The sequence below is a fragment of the Drosophila busckii genome, chromosome 3R, assembly GCF_011750605.1.
Source record: "Drosophila busckii strain San Diego stock center, stock number 13000-0081.31 chromosome 3R, ASM1175060v1, whole genome shotgun sequence".
NCBI classification, from domain to species: Eukaryota; Metazoa; Arthropoda; class Insecta; order Diptera; family Drosophilidae; genus Drosophila; species Drosophila busckii.
Genome location: NC_046607.1, coordinates 15784264 through 15807916, shown reverse-complemented (window position 1 = coordinate 15807916; position 23653 = coordinate 15784264). Strand labels below are relative to the sequence as shown.

Sequence of the window (23653 nt, the reverse complement as noted above, 5' to 3'; positions counted from 1 at the left end):
TCTCATGAGAAAATTAAGCTTAAAAACACTTCTGTGCGATTTTTTTTGGCTGAGATATAGCCTCTCAAAGTTAGAAAATGATAAGAAATGAAGACGGCATCACTTTTGGCAAAAATTTACAGGGTTACACACGTTTTTTTGCCAAATATGGAAAATCTTAAAACTTTCAAGTTTGAATGCAGTAGTTTTATTCTTATGTCTTATACATCTCACGTGTCTAACAATGCATGAAACTCCGAAATCGGATGCAATTTCACTGAATTACGGCTTATCAAAGTGCGATATTTCACGAAAATTTGTCTTGTTTGTTTACTATTTTGTTCATAGCTTCGCCAAATAATTTTTATATTATACATATTTAACCGCATTTTAATTGTGCTTTCCACGCCAACATATTGACGTACAAAGCATTTGGATCGGATTTTTTTTAGCCGAGTTATAGCTCTGCAAAGTTTGAAATTAACCACAAAGCTACTCTTCAGCATTGGTTTTGTTGCCATAACTATGTCAAAACCACTTTTTTTATTTACCGAACACAACAGCATATGTTTATTTAGTATCTCATGAGTAATTTAAGCCTAAAAAACTTCTGTGCGATTTTTTTTTGTCTGAGATATAGCCTCTCAAAATTAGAAAGTGATAAGAAATGAAGACGGCATCATTTTTGGCAAAAATTTACAGGGGTTACATCACGAATTTTGCCAAAAAATCGAAAATCTTATAACTTCCAAATTTGAATGCAGTTTTGCTTAGATGCATCTAACGAGTCTAACAAGGCATGAAACTGTGAAATCGGACGCCATTTCGTTAAATTATGGCTTATCAAAGTGCAATATTTCATAGAAATTTGTCTTGCTTGCTAACTCTTTTGTTTATATTTATACTCATTCGAATTGTATCCAGACTTTTAGCAAATTTACTAAATTAGTTAAAGCTGATTCAACCATTCACCTAGCCAATGAGCTACTGAGAGAGCAATTGGCCATCACTACTTATCCATAACTTGATCAAAACTACGCTGATTGCAATTTTTCTTATGCTGAAAGTAATTTATTTGCTACTCTTATTATGTAGCTTATATTTATATTATTTTAAAGTTTTATTTATTAAAATATATTCATTATTTGTATAAAAACTGCAGTCAGCAAATTGCATTGAATTTGCTTTGTTTTTTTTTTATCTCTGCAGGCTAATCAAGATCATTTAATTGATTGACTGAAGAATTGCCTGCAAATTTACTTCCGAGCAAATAATTGTTTATTTTAAGATTAATTTAGTCGAAGTGACTGCATCTAATTATAATTACTTTGCCACGTAACAATATAAATAAATAAAGAGAACACAACTACATAAAAGGATAAATTCAATTGACATGAGTACAAGCAAACTAATTTCATAGACAATCGCGAAAAACACAAAACAAGCAAAGCCACACAAAATGCAAAATAATTTTTGTAAATTGCTCGATGCTGTTGCTGATTGTGGTAAATGACAACGAATTGGCATGAAAAATGTGCGAGAATCTTGGGCAACTTCGTGCCAATGCAGACGAGGGCGAGGACGAGCGGCCGATGGCTTCCTCGAGCAGCTCGCGGATATCAACAACCTTGATGTTGATTTATAGGTGTCGCCTCAAAGTAGCAAGCAGCAGCTATTTTAGTGCGTGGCTGCATCCCTCTTGCACGCTCGCTCTCTGTCGCTCTCTCGCTCTGCCGCCGATCAGGGTCCACGGCATGGCAATTGTTTTGGCTGCATCTGTCACTCCTTCTAAGGTTCGTTTCTATTTTCTGAATTGGCAACGAGGCGAAGTATCTTCGGCACGGAATTTCTCAGAGAGGGTATGGGGATGGGGTCTCTAAATGCAATCGGCATGCTCTCCCGTTTACGCAGCAGCTTATCAGTCAATGCGCCTCAATCTAGCTTTCGTCACGGCTCTCTGCAACTCTCGCAGTGACTGCTCTGCATTCCATGCCAGGTAAGTGCTCTACACTCTACTTTAGCTAAACTTACTATTGCTAACGCTGTGTAGCGCTCTCAGCAGTCGTCTATGCCCTGGCAATTCGTAATTTGCTTTCACGACAATTAGGAAAACGGCTTATATGGCTTGAAGCACGTCGGGTGCGTACCCACTGTGCTCGCCCCTCTCATCAGGCATTTCTCATCAGCAGCTAATTGAGTTCTTAGCTCAATTTTAATTGCGAGAGCAGTTGATATAAAGGTGGCACTTAGCGATCGGCGTGCCATTTGTTGTTGAGTCTAGGAGCCAACAAGTCCGATTTTAATTTCTATCAAATCCTTTCGTTGGCCTAAAAGGTGTGTGCGTCATCTCGCTTAAGGAATAACAATAATAGCTATAAGCCTTTAACTGGATTACGCGTTAAACAAATTAAATTAAATTGCTATTTTAACAATTAATGTGTTTCAAAATTAAAGCGCAATTCTAACCTAAAATTTGCTTTGTCTTGCACTCAAAATTGTTGAGAATTCTTTTGTATAGCGTTTAATTTTTTATAACAATTCTAGATAAACAGTCAAAATGTGTGACGATGATGCGGGTGCATTAGTTATCGACAACGGTTCGGGCATGTGCAAAGCTGGCTTCGCTGGTGATGACGCCCCACGTGCTGTCTTCCCCTCAATTGTGGGTCGTCCACGCCATCAAGGTGTGATGGTGGGCATGGGTCAGAAGGATTCCTATGTGGGTGATGAGGCGCAGAGCAAACGCGGTATCTTAACGCTCAAATATCCGATTGAGCACGGCATCATTACCAACTGGGATGATATGGAGAAAATCTGGCATCATACCTTCTACAATGAGTTGCGTGTGGCTCCCGAGGAGCATCCAGTATTATTGACAGAGGCCCCACTTAACCCCAAGGCCAATCGCGAGAAGATGACTCAGATCATGTTTGAGACCTTCAACTCGCCAGCCATGTACGTTGCCATCCAGGCTGTGCTCTCCCTGTACGCCTCCGGTCGTACCACTGGTATTGTGCTGGACTCTGGTGATGGTGTCTCTCACACCGTGCCCATCTATGAAGGCTTCGCCCTGCCCCATGCCATTCTGCGTCTGGACTTGGCTGGTCGCGATTTAACCGACTACCTGATGAAGATCTTGACCGAGCGTGGCTACTCTTTCACCACCACTGCCGAGCGTGAAATTGTGCGCGACATCAAGGAGAAGCTGTGCTATGTGGCTTTGGACTTTGAGCAGGAAATGGCAACTGCTGCCGCCTCCACCTCGCTGGAGAAGTCGTACGAGTTGCCCGATGGTCAGGTCATCACCATTGGCAACGAGCGTTTCCGTTGCCCCGAGGCGCTGTTCCAGCCCTCGTTCTTGGGCATGGAGTCCTCTGGCATTCACGAGACTGTCTACAACTCGATCATGAAGTGCGATGTCGACATCCGCAAGGATCTGTATGCCAACTCTGTGCTGTCCGGCGGTACCACTATGTATCCTGGTAAGTACATTGCTGCCATCTCAAGCATTAGAAATGCTTATGCTTTGTTTTTTTTTTTACTTTAGGTATTGCTGATCGCATGCAAAAGGAAATCACTGCCCTGGCTCCATCGACCATCAAGATCAAGATCATTGCTCCACCTGAGCGTAAATACTCCGTCTGGATCGGTGGCTCCATTCTGGCCTCTCTGTCCACCTTCCTCTCTGTCCACCTTCCAGCAGATGTGGATCTCCAAGCAGGAATACGATGAGTCCGGCCCCGGCATTGTGCACCGCAAATGCTTTTAAATCTTTCCCTCGCTGCGAAAGATCAACAAAGCCAGCAACCAACTTAGCCAAGACACAAACCACCAGCACAGACATCTACACAAACACCAACACCTGCGAGCTTTTTAACATCGCTAACTCGCCGCAACTTAAACAACAGCGAATAAGAAGAAGAGGACTATAAGATCAACAATACTTTTAAGTTAATTTCCTCAATAATAATCACAGGCGAATTTCAGTCTGAACAACATTAAATGAAATTCGCTGCAGTGCAGCATAACTGATAATCTATATATCAGCTTGCCAAATATATATCTTCCATTAAAAAAGTATCAACATTTTCAATAAAGACATTTTTTCTATTACGTATTATGCTTACTGTTAAAAAAAAGAAAATACGCACTTTTTTTTTGTATTTGGTTTAACAACAATTTCGAGTTTATTTTTAGTTTTGCGCTTACAAGTTAAGTGTTACATGATTTATTGTTGGAAATGCTTAGAATAGTTAATTAATAATATAATACCAAAATACGTTAACATATAAATATTGGCAGCGAGGACTACTACATACATAGATTACATTGATAGAGTTTTGAGAAAAGGACTTTGGTGTGGCAGGCCTTTAATGGAACTCAAATATTTAATGAATGGCAGTGGAAATTCATATTCGCTTTGGGTTTTCATTTTTGTTCTCATCTTTGAACAATTGTTAAATATTACGTGTTTTCAGCATTATTAGTAGGAAAATAGTTTTGGCTTTTTTGGATATTGATTTGCGTTTTCTATTAAATATATGAGTATTTTGTTTAGTTAACGTACATACAGATTACAATTAAATTTATTTAAAAATAGACTTAATTAATTAGAAATAAGTATACAAATATTGTATAAAAAACGGCATTGCACTTTGTGTTTCGTTTCCTTAAGCTTGCTATTGAAACCTCAACCGTACAACGAATGCTCTCCCTCATTCTCAAGGATGGTCAAGAGTGAGAATGACACGTTCTGAAGCTTCAATACATCCATACATAGATACACACATACATATACTTATTTTGAGGTTAGCTACCATTTACATACTTTACATATACATAAGCTTCCTAAACATAATAATTTGTTAACATATTTATGTACATCACTTAGTTAACTATGAATGGCGATGAACTATACATGCAATGGTCGTTGTTTTGTAATTTAAATTTTTCTTGGCAGCTTCATCCTTTCGTTGGATAAATAAATATTTGGCGATCAGTTTTTGTTCGACATTTTAAGCTTCACTTGTGCTTAAAATTTCTCATTTCGAAAATACTTTGCTCTTAACAACCGAAATGTTGGAAGATATTTAACTATCTAACTACTTATACAGCTCCATATAGATATAATGACAATTAGCAAATTGTGCCTCAAGGTAAAACTATTCTTAAGCATTTTAGGTTTTGTTTTAGTTTGTTGCATTGCAACAAAAATAAGCGTAAGTAAGAGCTTTAAAAGATTACAAGTTTTTTGTGAACACATAATTTGAAATTGAAAACAAGTTCGTAAAATTCGTAAGTTTCTTCGTTAAACATTTAAATTGTACTTGGATTTGATTATTTACAAGAATAATGCAATGCAATCGAGCAAGTCTAGTTACTCTATATGAATAATTTTAGCCTTTCGGCAAATTGTGCTGAATTGTATATACATATGTATCTACCAAACTATTCATGTTTATGACCATGGGTCTGTGTGTGTGTGTGTGTGTGCTTTAATACTATTAAGTTGGTTTTGTTTAGCCATCCCTTGGGGATGTTTTCAAATAGAAATGCACAGAAACCGAGCGAGCGATACGCTCAAAGTACTTCAAGCGATTTGGCGGTCGCTCGGCTTCTGTGCATTGCTAAGCGAAGAGTGTGATCATACAACGTCCACATAAAGTCCCGATCCGGGCGCAATGTAGCAGCGTCCGCAGAAGCCGCCGCAGTAGGCGCGCCTTGACTGCCGCGAAGTTTCAAACTGTAAGTCAAATGCATGAGCATGATTGAAATAACAATAAAAATAACCAAATACTTACCCCAGTCTCTTGCTTCATGACCGCTGAGCTGCCAACGGTATTCCAGCGCGTGCCTGGGCGCAGTGTGAAGCCAGTACGCTCCAGATTGATGGAGAAGTCGCCCTGCGGACATTGCTGGTTGCGATTGTAGCAGTCACCGGCTGAGCCCAGTGGCTGTCGCTGTCCTCGAGACTCGGCGAACTCGTAATCGTTCTCAATAATGCGCAAATCGGTGATGTTTAAGCGCAGCTTGCTGAAATACGAGCGTCCCGAATACTGATCATTGGTATATTCATGATCACGCGACACGGGCGGACAGCTGTTGATTAATCTTGTCTTGTACTCGTAGTAAATGGAGTAGTTCTCCTGCGGCTCCACGGTTATGTATTCGCGTGGCGTCAGACTATTCATTTTGTGGCAATAAACGCGCACTGGTCGCGATCGCACTTGCAACGTATACTCGCCATCCTTGTAGGCGCGATACATCTGCTGATAGTCCTCGCAGCTCTGCGCGCGCCGACTGCTCACATGATTGTTGCTGAAGGATCTTCTATGGCAGCTCGGAGGCGGCGTGCACTTTTGCTTCTGCACTCGCGGCCGTCCAGCGACGCGTCGCCTATGCGTATCATAGTACAGAATGCGTCGCCTTTCAATGCCCGTGCAGTCACACTGTAAGCAGATTGTAAGTTGTAGACTTGATGTGCTTGCCAAATTGATTTTACTTACTGGTGTCAATATTTTGTACTGACGCTGCATGCAATTGTTGCAGATTCGACTTCTGCTTGGTCGCTTTGTGGCATCACAGTAGCGTTCATTGACGCTGTTGCCTTGCCAGGACTCGCAGCGCACAAGGCGCGACTGATAATCGTCATCGCAAGTGCTGGAGCACGGACTCCACTCTGAGCTGCTCCAATGGCAGTTGATCTTGCAGTGCTTGATGGACTTGCGCAGCGCTGGCTTGCGCACCTTTAAGGTCTCGCAATAGCTGTCGCTTATGTACTCCTTGCGCTTTTGAGCGCCAGGCACCTCTGGCTTGAAGACGCGCGCACAGCGCTGCACCTTGCGCTTGATGCCGGAGCCACAGTCAACGGAGCACTGCACAAAGTTGAAAATATAGTAAGTTTGCTTAGCTTGTTTAAGTTGCATTAATATTTACTTTGCCCCATTCGTTGATGTACTTGATGTGACAGCAATTGCGCACCTCCTTGGGCTGTTTATCCGGCGGACAGTGATTGCCGTATGGATAGGCGCAGCTCACAGTGCGCGTCATTTTGCACCAGTCACTGCATTCACCCCAATCTCCTGCCACCCAGTGGTTAACTGAGCGAGTGCTTATCTGTGTATGCAACGGAAATTTAGAAGCTGCTGCTGCTGCTAAGTGAGATTTGCTTACCGGCGCAATAGGATACAAACAGGGCTCCATGTTGCAGGCACGTAGCATATCGCGTGTCTCGAGTTTTGTGCGCGGATTGCACAGTTCATCGCTCACCACTGTGTTGTTCAAGATGCAGCGCAGCTCACGCATTTGAGTGCCCGTGCCACAGGTCTTGGTGCACTATATTAAAGTAAAGCTGTAAAAATGTTTGGGCATATGCTGCACAAGCCTTACCGTTGACCACTCTGAATAATTCCAGCAACCCTCACGGCATTGCTCATGCGTAACTATTTCAAATTTGAGTTTGCAATAAGACATATCCACGATATTCAAACGTTGCATATCTGGGAATGTCTGCACACAGCTGAGAGCCTTCTCGCGAGTGCCCAACGCTCCACAAGCAGCGGAGCATTCCGAAATACTTGTCACATTCAAACTAAAATAGATAATGGTTAGTACATTGATTTAACTTAATCTCTTCCAACTCACGTTAGTTGACAATTTGTATTGCAAGCATTGTATTCCGGCTTGGGCATCGCTGATTGATCACAGAACTGTGGGGCGACTTTCAATCCTTGAGTTGTGCTTACGCAGGCCGCCTGTCTGTACATGGTGCCCTGGCAAAGCGAATCACAGCTGCTCCAGTCTTGCATTTGCCAGCGATAGATCTCCACCTCAGGCTCTGCAATTATTGCTTTATCCACCGTATACGTATACGATATCAAAACAGTGTTTTGATTCTTGGCTGCACTCAGGTCTATGGAAATGATCTGCGTGCATGAATTTGTTTTGATTATTTGGCTAACTTAATCGGTTATTGTGTATATTACCATAACGACAAGATCACGCGTCAGCTTCCAGGCGTAGGTGGTATTTATGCGTTCCATGGTGCTATTGGAGCCGTTATAGTCGATCGTAATGCCCGCATAGATGTATTGCTTTGCAAATGGAGTAACTACTTTGACGCTGTTGACCAGTGGTACATGTCTGTCATCGGCGAGCACAATATAGTTCTGGGTGGGATAGCCAGGCTGGGTTATAACAATGTTGGAGGCACCTGAAACAGTTTTAATGTCGTTAAAGTTTTCATTTGAAAATATCGATTGCGATAATTGAAATGAAGTTTGCGAGCAGCTATCCGTTTAGCTATAGCTATAGCTATTAGCGATATTTAAGTGTGATCCTTTCAAATATCGATAAGAATTATTTGGGTGAACTTAAGTATCTATACCGATATGTATATCAATGCTAAAGCTCATCGATACTTTCTTGGTACGGCAGCTCAATCATTTGTGATTTCCGCGGAAAAGTTCGTTTTTGTAAATTTTTGTTGCAAATTCTTTTTCAGTGAGCTAATTGTGTTGCTAGTTATTGTGCAGTGTAAACATTTTTTTAATCAGTCTTAGTGAATGTGCAAGCTCTCAGTGGGCGCCAGGGCTGAGATAAGAATTAAATGCTCTGGCGCCACAATTGCAAATGCAAGCGAGAAAATATCAGTGTGTACGTGAGGAGTCTGGGGTTTCGATGAAATTGCCTTTACCTGGCTGACGCCGCACGCCCCACGTGTGACATAATAATGCCAAAGTGTCAAGTGTCAGTTGATTGAGCATTATCAACAAAATAGTACAGCACAGTAGAAAATAATAAAATGAAATAAATCGAGAAGCAACATCACGCGCTTGCAACAAACAAGGTGAGTAGAAAAGCCCGTTGAGCATGTAAATGACTTGCAAACATTGCCGATGATGACTCAATAGGCTGTCTAAGTCATAAAATAAAACTATTTAATTGCACATTAAGTCCCGGAACGCGCAAACATAAACCATTAGCATTCATTCATCAAATCATTAGCCAAAAATTTAATTTTAGAAATGCTGCGTTCAAAGCACGAACTGTGTGTATGAGTAGGTGTGTGTGTGTGTGTGTGTGAATTTGGCAAGGGGTGGGGCACACACCTTTTGGTATTGTAGTAACATGGTAGAGACTTTGCGGTGCGCGTTTCTCCTTTAGCAGATCGGCGACGCGCACATTTCCGGTGAGCTCCTCGCACGTGTCGTTGCGACCTTCGCATACGCCGCATTTGTCTACAATTACAAAGGTTGATGAATGTTTTTGGGTTGGAATTTACATATTGCGGCCACACTGTTGGCAGTTGACTTACCCAGCTTGGCAATGGAGTTGAGTTCATTGTCACAGCCAGCGGGACGGCAAATGCCATTGACACATTTGTCAAAGCTATCCACAGCGCAGGTGGTGCCATCTCGCACAGCCTCCGAGAGCTTGAAGTAGGCGCTGTCATCCTGCAGACGGCAAAACAGTTTGCACTTGTCGCTGGTGTCCACTGTGTGAGACAGTTGGGTAAATTAATGTTGCTCACGTTGTCGGTTATACTTACAGCCATATTTGGGTATCCACTTGGAGGAGGAGCTAATGCCGCGTATGTTGAAGTTTCTGCCGTTCATATCGTAGCAATATTGCTCACGTGGCTCAATGGTGCCCGCTGGGCAGGAGTGTGTGTTGCAGGAGCGATACTTCTTGCGACTGCCCACGCAGTACTTGCCACCGTTTCTGGGCTGCGGATTGTCGCACTCGCGACGCGACTCCTGCACGCCGCCACCGCAGGTCAAGCTGCAAGGCGTAAACGCAGTCCAGACGCCCCAGCCGCCATGCACCAGCTGCAGTGAGCCGCCCACGCGTGGCACGCACTTGCCCTTCTTGCACCAGTTGTGATGGTTGCGGCAGGGCGTGCCATCCGCCCAGGGCATACTGCTGGAGCCGCACACCGAGCTGACATTGCAAAACAAATACTGGCACTCGGGATTAGAATCACAGTGTATTGTATCATTTCCATGTATGAGCTGACACTGCTGGTCCAGCGAGTAAATCTCGCCTGGCAGCTTCTCAATGTCATTATCATTCAGCAAAGAGCTTGAGGGTCTGTTCTCCAAGCAGGATTTGTCGCTTTTTCTACAAAAGTAAGCTTTAGGAAGAGAGCAAGAGAGCAAGAGAGAGAGAGGGTGCAAACTTACTCTAGAAATTCGGAAATGTAATGCTGCGAGCACTTGGACCAGGACCATGGATGCATATGATCACCCATGACACTCGCCATAATATGCAGCGTGCGATTGTTGCCCTCTCGGGCATTGTACTTGTTGCAACGATCGTCGTCGTCGTGTGGCATGTTTAGACTAAAGAAAAGCAAATTAGTTGTGCCATAGCCAGCACTGAAGCTGCGAACTTACGTGTGTCCCAGCTCATGTGCAATGGTAAAGGCAGCAGGCAGTCCATTGTCCTGCACTATGGAACAGGAACGCGGCTTGCAGACTGTGCCCAGCTCAGCCAAACCCAAAGTGCTGCAACGCTCCTCGCGTTCATTGCCACAGATTTGATCGCGTGTGATCAACATGGCCGTGTCATAGTGATAGCCTCTGCTGCCCAAGAACTTGCAAAACGTTTTCAGGCGATCCGCCGCAGTGCCGCTGCCCTGATGTCCGTTCATATCGCGCAGCTCCAGCATATTGACCAGCGATATGTGTATGACATTGCCAATGCTGGCATCGGCAAATATATTCGACACAATGGAGAATAAAATAAGTATGTAGGATCTAAGATCGCTGCCATGAAACTGCGTCATTGTATGATCCACAGCTATGAGCACCTCCAGCGTGTACTCCTGATTAGTAAGATTTTCAAAGTGTCGCTTGCGACGCGTCAACGGCGCCAGCAAACTCTCGGCAAGCTTCAACGCCTCCAGCTCCATGTCTGAGTCGGAGACAGCTTGTCTGGGATTGCGCTGCGAGTGACGCCAGACGCGATGCAAAATCTCATCGCTGTTGGTTTGGTTAACAGGCATTATAAGCAAACTGCCGAAACTAGTTTTGATAAAACCCGTCTGCAGAAATTTTAGAAGTTTAGAAATTAACATGGAGTGACTGCTGCTTGGCTTACCATGCCCTCGCAAAGCGAAACCGCCACCATGGAGTCGGGATCGCCTTCGATGTGGCCTTTGTAGTAGCAGCCCAGATAATGCTCCGGCTCGTCGCTGGCCGACTCCTCGGTATGATTGTTCAATATGCGTATAACTCGAAATGTATTGTGAGGTATAAACGATGTGTCCTGATGTAATCTCAAATGCAATAAATGCCCAAATACTGTAAACGTGTACTCGGGATGTGGATCCCAAATGAGGCTCGACTTGTTGCGAAAAGTGCCCGTCATGCTAAACGCTGAGGTTGCATCTGCAACGCACACAATGAATTGCATTTCATAGTTGGACTAACTAAACTAAACTTACCTTTTGTGCTGTTAGCGCTATCGCTATCTATTGGCTTCATTGATTCGTATAGCAAGTCGCCTGTATTTAGACTTGCATTCAGCACTTTTATGGGCGTTATATACTCATTGAGTATATCAGCATTAACATCGCTACTAATGTCGTTCTGGTCGTCCAAAACAATGTCAACGGTTCTGCGCGGCGTTGTGGCGCTTGTGCCACTTTTGCTGCCACTAAATCTAAGACTTGGCCAAACTCCAAATGCAGAGCACAAGATGCAGATGAGTAACAGCGCTACTAGGCCAAGAAAACAGTAGCGTGACGACATGTTGCGTTTGTGCTTATCTATAGGATTGCATTCGTGTTTTTGTCCTTGCATGAGCTGTAAGAGGAGAGAGAAGAGAAAGCGAGAGTGAGTCTATGAGTGAAAGTAGAGCTGCTAGCTTTTGCTTATAATAAAGCTCACGGCATTCTTTCACACCTACAATTAACAGATTAGTTTACTTGCGCCCCCAAGCACGTTTCATGCACATTCAGCTGCTATCTTAGCCACAGCCTATAGACTGATTGTTGATCGCAGCACCAGCAGCAGCAGCTGCTGCTTTGGCTGCCGCCTTGGGCTTGCAGCTTGCGGCGCTAACCTTTGACTGCTCTCAAAGCTGTTGAAAACACTTCCTCACGCTAAAACAATTTCGCACTTTTTGTTTTGTTTAAACTAAAATGCTTCAACATTAGCCAAAAGGTGTAAAGTGTGCCAAAGGCAATTTGTGTGTGCCAAGCAAAAAAAAATATATATACTATAGACACAGCATGCGAAATAAATAAAGCTAAAGCCAAGAGCTGAAATAGTTAAGTAGCCCACGAGCCAAAAGAAATATAATTTGTTAATTTTATGTCTACACACACACACACACACACATACACACTGTTATTATAAACTCAAGTGCAGCCAGGCGCAACATGATCAATGTGGCTATTATTTCTGGCTGCCATAAACACACATTTATAATTTCTAGCCCCCTCTGCCTGCACCCCCCCAGGTCGAATTAGTTGCCAAATTTTTGCATAATTTAACGGCTGCCTTTGGTGAACTCTTTGCTATTTGTCGCATCGAATGAACGAACGTGTTTCTCTGATTATTTTTCAAATATTTTGAGTCTATGCTCGTGTGCTTGGATTTCCGTTACGCGTTTGCCCCAATTTGCTGCTGCTGCTGCTGTTCAAGTTGAATGGACACGACGCAGGCCTTCAACTTGCTTTTTTTTTTTGCAATAGCTATTGACCTTTTATGTTTATTATCGCTATTAAACATATATATAATCGTTTATTGAGGAAATTTCTATAATAAATGTTTAGCACGTTTAATTAATTGCCAGTTTTTTAACGATCCGTTCAGCTGATAAGCTAAATAAGCTTCAAAATAGACAAACTAATGAGCCGATTAAGCGCTAATCTAATCTAAAGGCCATTTTTAGCAATAGGCTAAGCAGCATATTTGGGCAACCCCTCTATGTGTATCTATATAACCGTCGAGGGTTATCAGCAAGTCAAAGCAGCAACTTGAGCTTGAGCAGCATCGCTCAATTGCTATGCACAGTAAGAAATTTAAGCCGCATTTAAAAGTGAACTTTAGTTTTATCAATTGTTGCTAATTTGATTGCAATCTAAACCTGTCTGCCCATTTTTAATTGCCGCGCATTGCATAACAACTTTTTCTCTCACTGTATTAGCGTGTGTTTGCTGTTTGTCGGTGTGAGACTTGACATAAATTTCATCCAATTCCCAAAATATTTTTTGAAACATTTGCAATGCAAATACTTTTTGTTGTGGTCTTTATGTATTTAATTAAAGCGCCATTCGGTTAGGGCTTTGTTTACCGCTTTACCGCTCGTGTATTGCTTAGTTATGCATGCAGCCAAATGTTTATTAACTTGTTTCCAAAACAGCGCCTCTTTTTTTTGTGAACACATGTAGTATATGGCCTAAGCTCTAAGCCTTGTACAAGAATCAACTTTATTCTAGCACTTAATGGCAAACAGTTTAATTTATTGTGCTGCCTAGGCTCTGACTAATTGACCGCCGGACCAGCCAAATCAATGAGATGAGAACAACAACAACAACAACAAACAAACCCGTTTACAGTTGAGGTCTCTGGTCAGCGTTTTGTGTGTCAGTCGATTACTTTATTTCGCCGTGTCTGTATGTATTTATAATTTATGCCAATGGCTATGGCTACAGTATCTTGTGGGCCCGACAGTGTGTCTGATACGACGCAAGCGTCGCCATTCAGTCTGACTTGTGTGAAGGCCGCGGCAACAGCTTCACATTAGAGGCAGCACTTTGTGGTCAACAGGGAGAGAGAGAGAGAGAGAGCGCTGCTTATGGAGCGGCGCTAATTTGTTGTAAACCACATTCTTTAGCTTAGTTCAATTAGGCGAGAGGTGTTTAGTGTTTATTTTGCGGTTAACGCGGCGTATGCGCAATATACAATTAACTATTTAGGCGGGCGCTGCACGCTTTAGTTGCATTTAATACGATTTTAATGACTTAATTGTCAAGTTGTGGCTTTTTGTAATTTGTGCTCACTCGTCACACGCGTCGTATGCGCAATTTGATTTTAATAATACATGTGCAGTTGTATCAAATTAACAGCTGAGCTGCTTTTGGTTATACTTATTAGGCGAAAGCCAAAAATCAATGTGTTTACATTACAAAATTATTATTGTGGGTGTGTCCGTCCGTCCATCCGTCCAACGGGGCGTATACAATTTCAGCGTTAGCTCACGCTTAATTATAGCCAAATGCACTTTGCGCCTTTTGCCATATAAGCGCAATGCCAAATTGCAATTGCCAAATTCAGACGCTTTGAAGAACTAATAATACTTAATTCACTTGTGTGGGTGTGTGCGTGTGTGTGTGTGTGAGCGAATGATAAATATTAAGTTTTTGGGCGTGCGTTACCAAACCGAACGGCACTTTATGCACTCGACGCGTGACCGCGCGCTCCGTTCCGAACAAAGTTCAATACTCAATTGCAAGCAAAGCGACCGGCAGCAAATTTCTTAAATACCCAACGCCGCCGCCCCGAACAGAACAAACTTGCTCAAACAGCAAACAGAAACAAAAACAGCAACAGCTAAGGAAAAAAAAAAAAAAACATTTAATTGGAACTGTATAGAATATGTCTAAATATTTTCAAAATTGTTGTATTCAAGCGTTTCAGCCGAAATGTTTTTCAATGTTTTCCACCAAGCAAAGGAAAACCAAGTCCGTGGGAAGCACTGCAACGCTAAATGGCAAAATGAAAACAAAACAAAAATACTCGTAATCGTTTTACGTCTTTCATTGGAATTAAACTGAGACAGCACGCAGACCCCAAAACACACACCAAACCAAATGTAGAAAATCTGTCATCATTAGGTAGAGGTGAATCCCCCCAGCCCAGTCGCTTGCAATTTGCTATTGTTTGTATCTAAATTGAAATCAGCATTGAACTGAAGTGCATTGATAACTTCACAATTGAAAGCCATCAGCAGCTAAACACACAGCCAAGCAAATCTCAATTAACCTTGGCATGCGTTTTGGCATCAACTAATTCAAAATGCAACAACACAACAAATAGAATCGACTGCCATTTGACTTAACGCGTCGCTGCGGCTTGATTGCCTGCCTCAGTGTCTGGCTGGCTGGCTGGCTGCTCGACTCGCCGGCTGGACAACACTCACGTCTGCCATATGCTCGCCATATCTTCATCATCATCATCATCGGCAGCAGCAGCAGCAGCAGCAGGCTCGTCATTTTCAAATAGACTTGTTTACACACGCAACGGCAACGGCCAACGGCAATCGCAGTCTCTGTCGGCGTCGCTGTCGACGCCACGCACATGCCGCAGCCGCAGCCGGAGGCAGACCCCCAAAAGTAATTTTGCCACGTTAATTATTGCGTGTTTGACCTTGGGCATAAACGAGTATATTTCGATCGTTTTAAAACTATAAAATAATTTAGCTTTCGTTTCATAAAAATTAAACAAAAAAAAAACACACACAGAAAAAGTATGGAAAAAATAGCGACACTGTTTTGACGGTCATTAGCTTTGATATCTGTATTTGCATTAGCATAAACATAATAAAAATATCTTATTGTATTTATATAACAAAACTTCGCTGCACTTGTTCGCTAAAATTTGATATACCATAAACTTTAGTTAATTACCACATTGAATATTAAGTTTAGTCAAAATGTCATTCAAAGTGGAATCAATTTGTTTGTTTATGCGGGTTTGAATTTTAAAACAACTTTAAAGTGTTTCTGAGCTGTTTGTTATTTTTTATTGATTTATTTTGGCACACTTTGCTGCAAATGACTTGGATAAACAGCGCACACACGGGGCGTATGCGTGATGTGCAACTAGCAGCGATCGTGTGGTTGATGACTACGATACGCTTGACGCTTGCTTCAAATATCAATTCATAAATATTCCTAAGAAATATATTTTAATTTAATTTATAAATTTATCGATGAGACTTAAGCTTTTGTACTTGAAATAGAATCGTATGCGTAATGTAATCACCTGCGCCTAAACTTTAAATCACATTTACATGCGCGAAAAAATTGCAATAAATTTTCTTTCGTATGCTGCCCACGTTGCCAAAACATAAATTGCAAATATTTATTTGTTTTTGACGCTTACAAAGTGTGTGCGTGTTTATTTGGACTGCAGCAGTCGATAGCCAGTCAGCCAGCCAGAGTCTTGAGGCGTTTGGCCTTTATGGATTGGATGGGCCACCTGGCGCGGTGGCTTGGCGCACCTTAAGCAAATAAATTGCTTAACGCAACTGCATGCAAAACAATTAAAAGTCATGCACGTGTGTGTGTTGCCAACTCCGTTTTTGTGTGTGTTTTTCTTCTTCGGCTTGTGAAGCAGTTTAAATAATTTACTTTTGAATTATGTGCGTGTTTGTTTTGTTTGCCGAAATAAACTCAGATCAAAGGTGTTCTCAGAAATCGAACGAACGAGCGCGCGAACGGGCGAACGAATGGGCGAACGGTGGGTGGTGAGTAATGAACAGATGGCCCACGTTATCGTTACACTCGCTGGGGAATTTTAACTAAGTATAAGCGTGCACTATATGTTTATAGACTTGTCCATAAATGTGTTAATAAGCATGCGGGCTTAATTGCCGCTTTGGGCCCAAAGGAATGTTCAAAAACAATTTCTATATAGCGGCGGCATTATTGTTTATTTTTTTAATGGTTCACTCAGGTTGCACATTAAAATAAATAACAGCCACACTATTAGCTCAAAAAAATGTGTGTAAACAAAGCAAACATATTTGGCTGCCTAACAACAAACACAGCAAAGAAATTGCGGATTGAAACTTGCCTCAGTTTGTGGCAGCAGCGCGACGACGATCCTTGACACAAGACGGAATTAAAACGACTACAGCTTAAAAAAAAATGCATTGTTGCTTTTATAAGCATAAATTAAATTAAATATATGAGTTATGATTAGTTAGCGCTTACTCAACGGACTGCGGCACGTAGCGGAAATGAATGTGTCCAACGCCTACGTGTATGCAAGACTTTAAATGAGCTGACTAATTATGTAAAACTCTCGCGCTCACGAGCATCAAACTGTTTGCTCTCAGCCATGCACAGCAGTTGGCCCGTTATGCCGGCCGGCTTTAAGCCTTGCACAGCTGCATAGCAAAAACAAATAGAAATTTGTTTATTTGCTGCTTCATTTACCGTTCGCTTGTCTGTCTTCGTGTGCGTGTAAATGGCCAAAGCCATGAACATTTCATTGACACGTTCTGTTTGCAATTTACATTGCCAGCGTTGTTGTTGTTGTTGCGCCTGCTGTTGCTTCCTTCATTGTCAGCATAACAATGCATTTTATATTTGCGTTCTTACAAATTTGCGCATTTTAATTGCTCGTGTTTATGCGCGACTGAATTATGAGCTTGCAACACGCAGCACGCAGCTGACATTTCAATTTAGCGTGCGGCTTGTCATGTAAACATTGTGTTGCATTTATTGTTATTATTATTGCTATTGTTATGATTACTCAACTGTCCGGCCGTTGACATTGGGCAGCCCTGAACGCCAAATGCGCTGACTGACAGTCAATAAAAATCAGCAATTGAATTTGCAATTTTGATGGATTGCATTCCTAAGAATAAGCCACATGACGAATGTACGTACGCCCACAAGCCAGTCAGGCATTTATTATATAGCTGGGCTTATACAGTAAACACTCGTTTTGCATAATAATTTAATAGCCAAGAGCAGCAAATAAAAAATATGAAATATGACAACAACTTTAATTCTTAGCGCTTTCTTTTTATAGGCCGCACATCCAACTCTAGCATCATGTCATATAGCTCACATAATTTCCTCATGCGTTATACGATTATAAATATAAATAAATCTGGCGAATATTTAAAAATAGTTTAGACGCTGATATTTCTGTGATTTCTTCGACCTCAAGCAGCAGAGTGAGTGAACGACTCACACAGGTAAGATGTGACTCACAAACTGCCGCATATATATATCTATATGTATATAGTAAACTCTTTTGAAAAGTTGGCCAAATAATTAAGTGTAGCAGCTGAGTCTTATTAATTTGATGTCTGCTCACACCACAGGGCGGGCAACATTATGAACTCTCGAGCAAGGTACAGGCAATTGGAATGCCAAGAGCTATGCTATATACACAACATATCGTAGTATATATAGTATTGTGAAAATAAACAAACTACACTTATTTTATTTGAATTTAATGGCAGGCGGCCTAAGTTCAACGCATGTCGAAATTTTCCAATACAAATTGTATCGAAATTCAATGCTTGGCGCTTAAGTAGTTCGAATTATATACAATAATGCCTGCCACAATCTGTTGCAAATCTGCTGCTGCTGCTGCTGTCACTTTGCATTAAAGCAACGTTCCATTTGCATTTGCAGCATTCTTCAGATTGAGCATCAATCAACAGCTTGCGATAAACTGAAAGCATTACTTAGTTTATCAAGGGGCTTAAGCATACCAAGCAACATATTAAATATATGTATAAAATTCAATTGAGTCACAATGAGTTCTAAAATGCGGAACACAAAGCTGCACATGATTTCATTTATTCTTTTTGTTTATTTTCTAATTCTAGTTCTCTGGCTCTGGCTGAGAATTTGTCTGGCAGTTCTCTGTCAATTAACCTTAAAGCTTTGCGTTGATAATAAAAGTTATGGCTTTTTAATCGTTAAAAATTTGCATGAGCATGAGCTGCGCTTGTGTGTGTGCGCTTTGTGTGTGTGTGTAATGCACTCGAACTTGCGCTCGTATTTCAGTCTGTTTGTCGCCTGCGCCATTATTAGCCAACTGGGGAAAGGGGAGTGGAGCATAAGACACTGTGGCTGCCTCTCTGCGTCAGTTGAAGTGCAAGTTGAAGTTGAAGTTGATGTGGATTCATTCAAAAACGTCTGAAGAACATTTGCTTTGGCTGCTGGCGTGCGGCTTCGATTTGCCGTTGCAGGAGAAATCGTGGGCGTGGCAGCTACGTAAGACAATATTGTCTGTCTGACTGACTGACGACTGACGTTCGCCAGTTGATGCAGGTCAGTGACCTCCACACATTGGCTGCACTTTATTTTTTTGTTTTGCCGGCGTTATAAATATTGTGAATTTGATTTTGTTGTTCTGTCTCGTTTAGCGTTTCAAGCAGCCAACGGGACAAGTCAGAATTTTTGCACAAGCATTTAAATTTCCAGTATATATATGTACATATATATGTATTTTCTGACGGGTCAGTGCACTTTGCGCTCAACTCGACAATTATATAAATTTTGTATTTAAATGCGAATTGTTGTGTACAAAGTGCTCAACGCGCTTTTCAAGGCATATAATTAGACAAAGCGCGCTCTAATCGCATTAACCACGGCTCATTTAGGTCAGCATGCGATAGCTTGGAGCAGCAGCTCGCCAATCAATGGAATCCCAGCAAGACTCGAGCAGCACACACCACACACCACACAAATTATTTGCATAGTCTAGATCTTGCGCCACCCAGAGATTGGGCCAGCATCATTAATCTTAATGATACGAAAGTTGCGACTGATTAATTTGTACGATAATTAAAATTGATTGGCACAACCACGAGTCGCACTCAATGTTGACATTGTAAAAATAAAAAAAACAAAAACGGAAGCAAAACTTACAGCGCAGGAAACTCGAGTCAAGTTTAAGCGCAAACTGAACGACTTAGCTGATTGGCTTAAAGTGTAGTGCAGTGTAGCCGAACATGAGCCGTTAATGTAAATGGCTTGGAAACAAATGTTACGTAAAATTTTTTTTATCACACGTTGGCAGTCACGCAATTTCCGTGCACGTTTGTTATGCGCTGCAAAATGCGGCGCAACAATTACGGGCATGTCAACAGTTCTATTAACAAATTCCGCAAGTCCTCTTTATATATTTTGCATGCTTTTTAAATATAATAATCCGCCCACGCTTGACATTTTCTATTATTTATTTACATGCTAAAAATTTGTCAGCATTAATGCGCTACTTATTTTATATATATAATTGCTTCTCCACAAATTATGTCACACACATGAAAATCGTCAAAGCTATATAATTATATATACAGCTTATGCGATATATATCCAAAATGTCTGCTTGCTGCTAATAAATCTAAATAGAAGCTACTTAAACTCAGGCCAGACGCTGCCACTCAACACAAAACGCGACCCATATGTTTTAATAATAAATTTAAGAAATTTATATATATATTGTTTTAATTATATGCCGACAAAAATGTGCACAACATTCCATTGTGTCATTTACACTCGCGCATTAACTTTAAATTATAAAAATTCACAGCGCATTTTGTTATTAAATCTAAGTCTAAAATTAAGTCATTGCTATTGTTTAAACTTTCTATTTTTTAAGTGTTAATTAAAGCAAAGCGTTAAACTTGAACTTGAACAATAATTTTATATATATTTTTAAATTGAATTAAAATCCATGCGTCTATAAATTTGTATATTTTGCAGCCATGGGGGGTAGCACTTTTAATAATGTATATATATGCTATATGCTAAAATTTTTATGTTCCTAAAACCGGCAAATGTTACACTCTGAGGAGCACACAGACTTTATAGTCTGAATATCAAACAATTGCGAATATATCAAAATTCTGACACGCTTCTAATTCGCTTGGCAAAAAGGCAGCTAATATACACATATATGCTATATAGCTATCTGACTGGCTAATAGGAAGGTAAAGCAAATAAAAATATATATAAAAACAGCAGTAGCAGCAGCAAAAAAATGATAGACGGACATGTGCTATTTTTAATATTTTTCTGGCTCTCCAATTGCTCTCGTTTCTATGCATTGCTATTGTTGTATTTATTCAACTATTTTTTGTGCGCTTTTTGGAAATTTTATTTTGGCCATAAATCTAACCTCAAAGCTTTTTCACTCATTTGTCCAACTTTTTTAAAACAATTATGTTGTTTTTTTTATGTTTGTTTGGACGCTGCAGCTAAAGCTTAATATTCTGCTACTTTTAAAATTATTTTGGCTTGTATTTATTTTTATTTCGATTTTTTTGTACATGCAACAAAAAACACAAAAAAAACCTGCAAAAAATCAACAGCGGTTGCAGTTATTTTTAGCAAAGGGCGTATTTGTTTAGTTTATTTTCAATTTTTATAGCATTTTTTGTTTCGACGCTGACGCGTGAAAGTTCTGAATAAACATTGATTTAGTTTCAGTTAATGTAAGTTGTACATGTTGTGCAAATAAAAGGAATCTATAATTACCTTAAAGTTAATAGCTCGTATATAAAACTATAAAAAATTAGCCGAAGCTGTATAAGCATCACTTTATATGCAAATCTAACAAGTTTAACATTTTAATGCACAGTATAATTTAATGTACTTTAATGGACATTCGAAGTTAGATAAATTTATGTTTATTATATATTAAACATTCGTTGAACAGTAATTAAATTTCGTTTTGGTTATTGTTCTAACAATCATTGATGTTCAGTCTGTCTTTAACACAAAAACGCGGCTGATTTGCTGCTTGGCTACGATTTTAAACTGATGCTGGTTACGGCTTTTTCGATTTTCACGCCAACTTGTACTCGATTTTTATATTCGCCGTGGAAATTTTAATTTCCCGCGCAGACTAATCATGTGCGAAATGCGAAAGCAGACTGAGCATAGAGCTAAGAATCATTAAATTTTCACACACAATATTTGCGCGAATCTCCCAGCATCCCATACGCAGCTGTCTAAACTCAAGTTGTGGAATAGTTAGATACACTAACTAAAAATAGTTTAATAGCTAGCGCGTATGTTTGATTAAAATAAATGCCAAAGCTAAGCCGCTGACTATTTATTTTTGATTTATACAAATATTAATTAATGCATTTAGTTATTCTATGCCAATTTTTGTAGTGTATAGTGTATTTATAGTTGTTCGCTGTAAGTTAGCGCCAATATTTAAATATAGAATTTCTCTTTTTCTAATGTGCGTTCGCTGTGTGTGTGTGTGTGGATTGCTTTTCATTTTAGAATATAGACATATTTCATAAACAAATAGCTGCCGCTTATGCTGCTGCGGCTATATCGCCAGGCATACCCTGTAATTATTTACTTAGCTGCTATCCTTGCGCTATAATAAATTCTAAGCATCTGAGCTAATCAAGCTGTGACAATGGCGCGTGTCGCTTTGGCTTGGGTGTGACCATCAACGAGCGCTTCCTATGAATTTATGAGACAATTAAATTGGAACGCCTGCGCCTGTGCCTGCGCCTAGTCGATAATTCTTATTTTGGCGAATACAAAATGTTGTCACCAAAGCAATTTGAGGCGCTTTGTTCAAGGCGCTTATGGCCAAGTGGCTGCTGCTGCCGCGCCCGAGCCTTGCCCCATAGTGGAGTTCGCCATGTGTTGGGTGCGTTGATCTCTCTTTAGCTTGTGCTGCTCGTGCTCTGACTACATCTTGATCTTCTAGGAAGTGTATGCAATCTATTATGCAAACCGTTTGGCTCGCATTTTTCATGCGCTTGTTGTTTTTTTTATAATTAAATCAAAATTTATGTTCTACACCCCGAATGTGTGACATTTATATGGGGCTTAGCAGTTGTTATTTGGAAATCTCATTTGCAAGACTTGTTCTCAAAACTGTGAATTATGTTATCTCGCCAAAGCGGATCGAGCGTTTGAGCGTTTGAATAAAAAAACAAAACTAATTTTTTGATTAACTTCACCTTCCAGTTACCGAAGCTGTGTGGCCTGAACTGTGTGGCACGCTCCAATTGAAATGACAACAATAACAAAATTCTTTTTTTACGATTTACTAATTACAAGCAATATAAAAAATCATAATTAAGCAATAAACAACACACATTAGGGCAAATTTTTTTTATGGCACGCGCAATTAAAAAATTGTATGTTGGCTGCCAATTGAGGTCAGAGCATTGCTTACATGAGATTGCAGGCGGTGGCTGCTGATGCGACGCAGCAGCTCCTTCCAAGCATAATTGGGCTTCTTGGTCAGCAGCGTCATTGTGAACCTTTGGATTTGCTATTTGCTATTTGCGTGGTTTGTTTGCTTACTGGAGATTAGCACATGGCGCAGACGCAACGCCAACATGCAATTTACGCAAATACAAGCAGCAGCAACCCACTCGCGTTAACGACAACAGCAACTTGGTTAAGTTGCAAGTTCACTAAACTGTTGCGCACCGAACACGCAAAGCTTCTTAAGCGCCTGCGCGCAATTTGTAAGGCATTTAAGCCAAGCCTGTGTGCTAAGGCTGCTATATTTATTGCTTTCTTTATGTGGCGTGGGCGTGCTTAAAGTAAAACGCGCACTTGGTTCTCGGCCCGCATTATTTGCCTCTCAGCATCCAGCGAGTAACTAAACGACATGTTGTTGTCGCTTCCACTGTTGCCTGGCCGGGCTCAGCTGACGCGTCGTCGTCGTCGTCGACGCTGCCAAACCCAAGAGCAGCAACCAAGAAGTTGCTGCTGCTGCTGCTGACGTCGCTGCAACAGCAATACAAACAAAGCATAGCATAGCATGTAAGGGCGCTGTTGGCTGCGCAGTCGCTGCCAAATTACTTGTTGCTTGTTGTAGTATTAGTGTTGACGCCGGCGTTGGCGTTGACGTTGACGTTGCGCGCTGCTCAAGACAGATAATTTATCTCACACATACACGCGCATTAGATATTTCTT

At 41.0% G+C, this 23653-nt stretch overlaps 3 protein-coding genes across 5 annotated transcripts in view; 2 read left to right on the top strand and 1 right to left on the bottom strand.

Annotated features, from left to right (window-relative positions):
- Window positions 1–2206: 2206 nt before the first annotated feature.
- LOC108601639 (actin, indirect flight muscle) lies at window positions 2207–4092 on the top strand. Its single transcript, XM_017989539.2, is given in 4 exon segments — window positions 2207–2313; window positions 2524–3461; window positions 3527–3660; window positions 3662–4092. Coding segments are annotated over 3 exon segments (1146 nt in total). The 5' UTR covers window positions 2207–2313; window positions 2524–2536; the 3' UTR covers window positions 3749–4092.
- Window positions 4093–4562: 470 nt separating this feature from the next.
- LOC108601637 (A disintegrin and metalloproteinase with thrombospondin motifs 9) overlaps window positions 4563–23653 on the bottom strand; it is a 29773-nt gene continuing 10682 nt past the window's right edge. Inside the window, exons 1-16 of one of the 2 annotated variants that reach the window (XM_017989537.1) lie at window positions 21227–21315; window positions 11429–11789; window positions 11083–11372; window positions 10377–11026; window positions 10164–10322; window positions 9530–10101; window positions 9296–9475; window positions 9090–9218; window positions 7965–8191; window positions 7624–7904; window positions 7369–7570; window positions 7153–7314; window positions 6916–7095; window positions 6486–6854; window positions 5781–6428; window positions 4563–5722 (exon numbers count right to left, since the gene is read on the bottom strand). In XM_017989537.1, coding sequence (XP_017845026.1) covers window positions 5624–5722; window positions 5781–6428; window positions 6486–6854; window positions 6916–7095; window positions 7153–7314; window positions 7369–7570; window positions 7624–7904; window positions 7965–8191; window positions 9090–9218; window positions 9296–9475; window positions 9530–10101; window positions 10164–10322; window positions 10377–11026; window positions 11083–11372; window positions 11429–11786 — 4506 coding nt within the window. In that variant the 5' untranslated portion in view covers window positions 11787–11789; window positions 21227–21315 and the 3' untranslated portion in view covers window positions 4563–5623. Of the gene's footprint in view, window positions 5723–5780; window positions 6429–6485; window positions 6855–6915; window positions 7096–7152; window positions 7315–7368; window positions 7571–7623; window positions 7905–7964; window positions 8192–9089; window positions 9219–9295; window positions 9476–9529; window positions 10102–10163; window positions 10323–10376; window positions 11027–11082; window positions 11373–11428; window positions 11790–21226; window positions 21316–23653 lie in introns of those variants that run through there. The other variant, XM_017989536.1, reaches the window with a different exon arrangement.
- LOC108601641 (B9 domain-containing protein 1) overlaps window positions 8529–23653 on the top strand; it is a 31488-nt gene continuing 16363 nt past the window's right edge. For both annotated transcript variants that reach the window (XM_017989542.1, XM_017989541.1), the window contains exon 1: window positions 8529–8827. The gene's annotated coding sequence lies outside the window, so the exon portion shown is untranslated. The remainder of the gene's footprint in view (window positions 8828–23653) is intronic.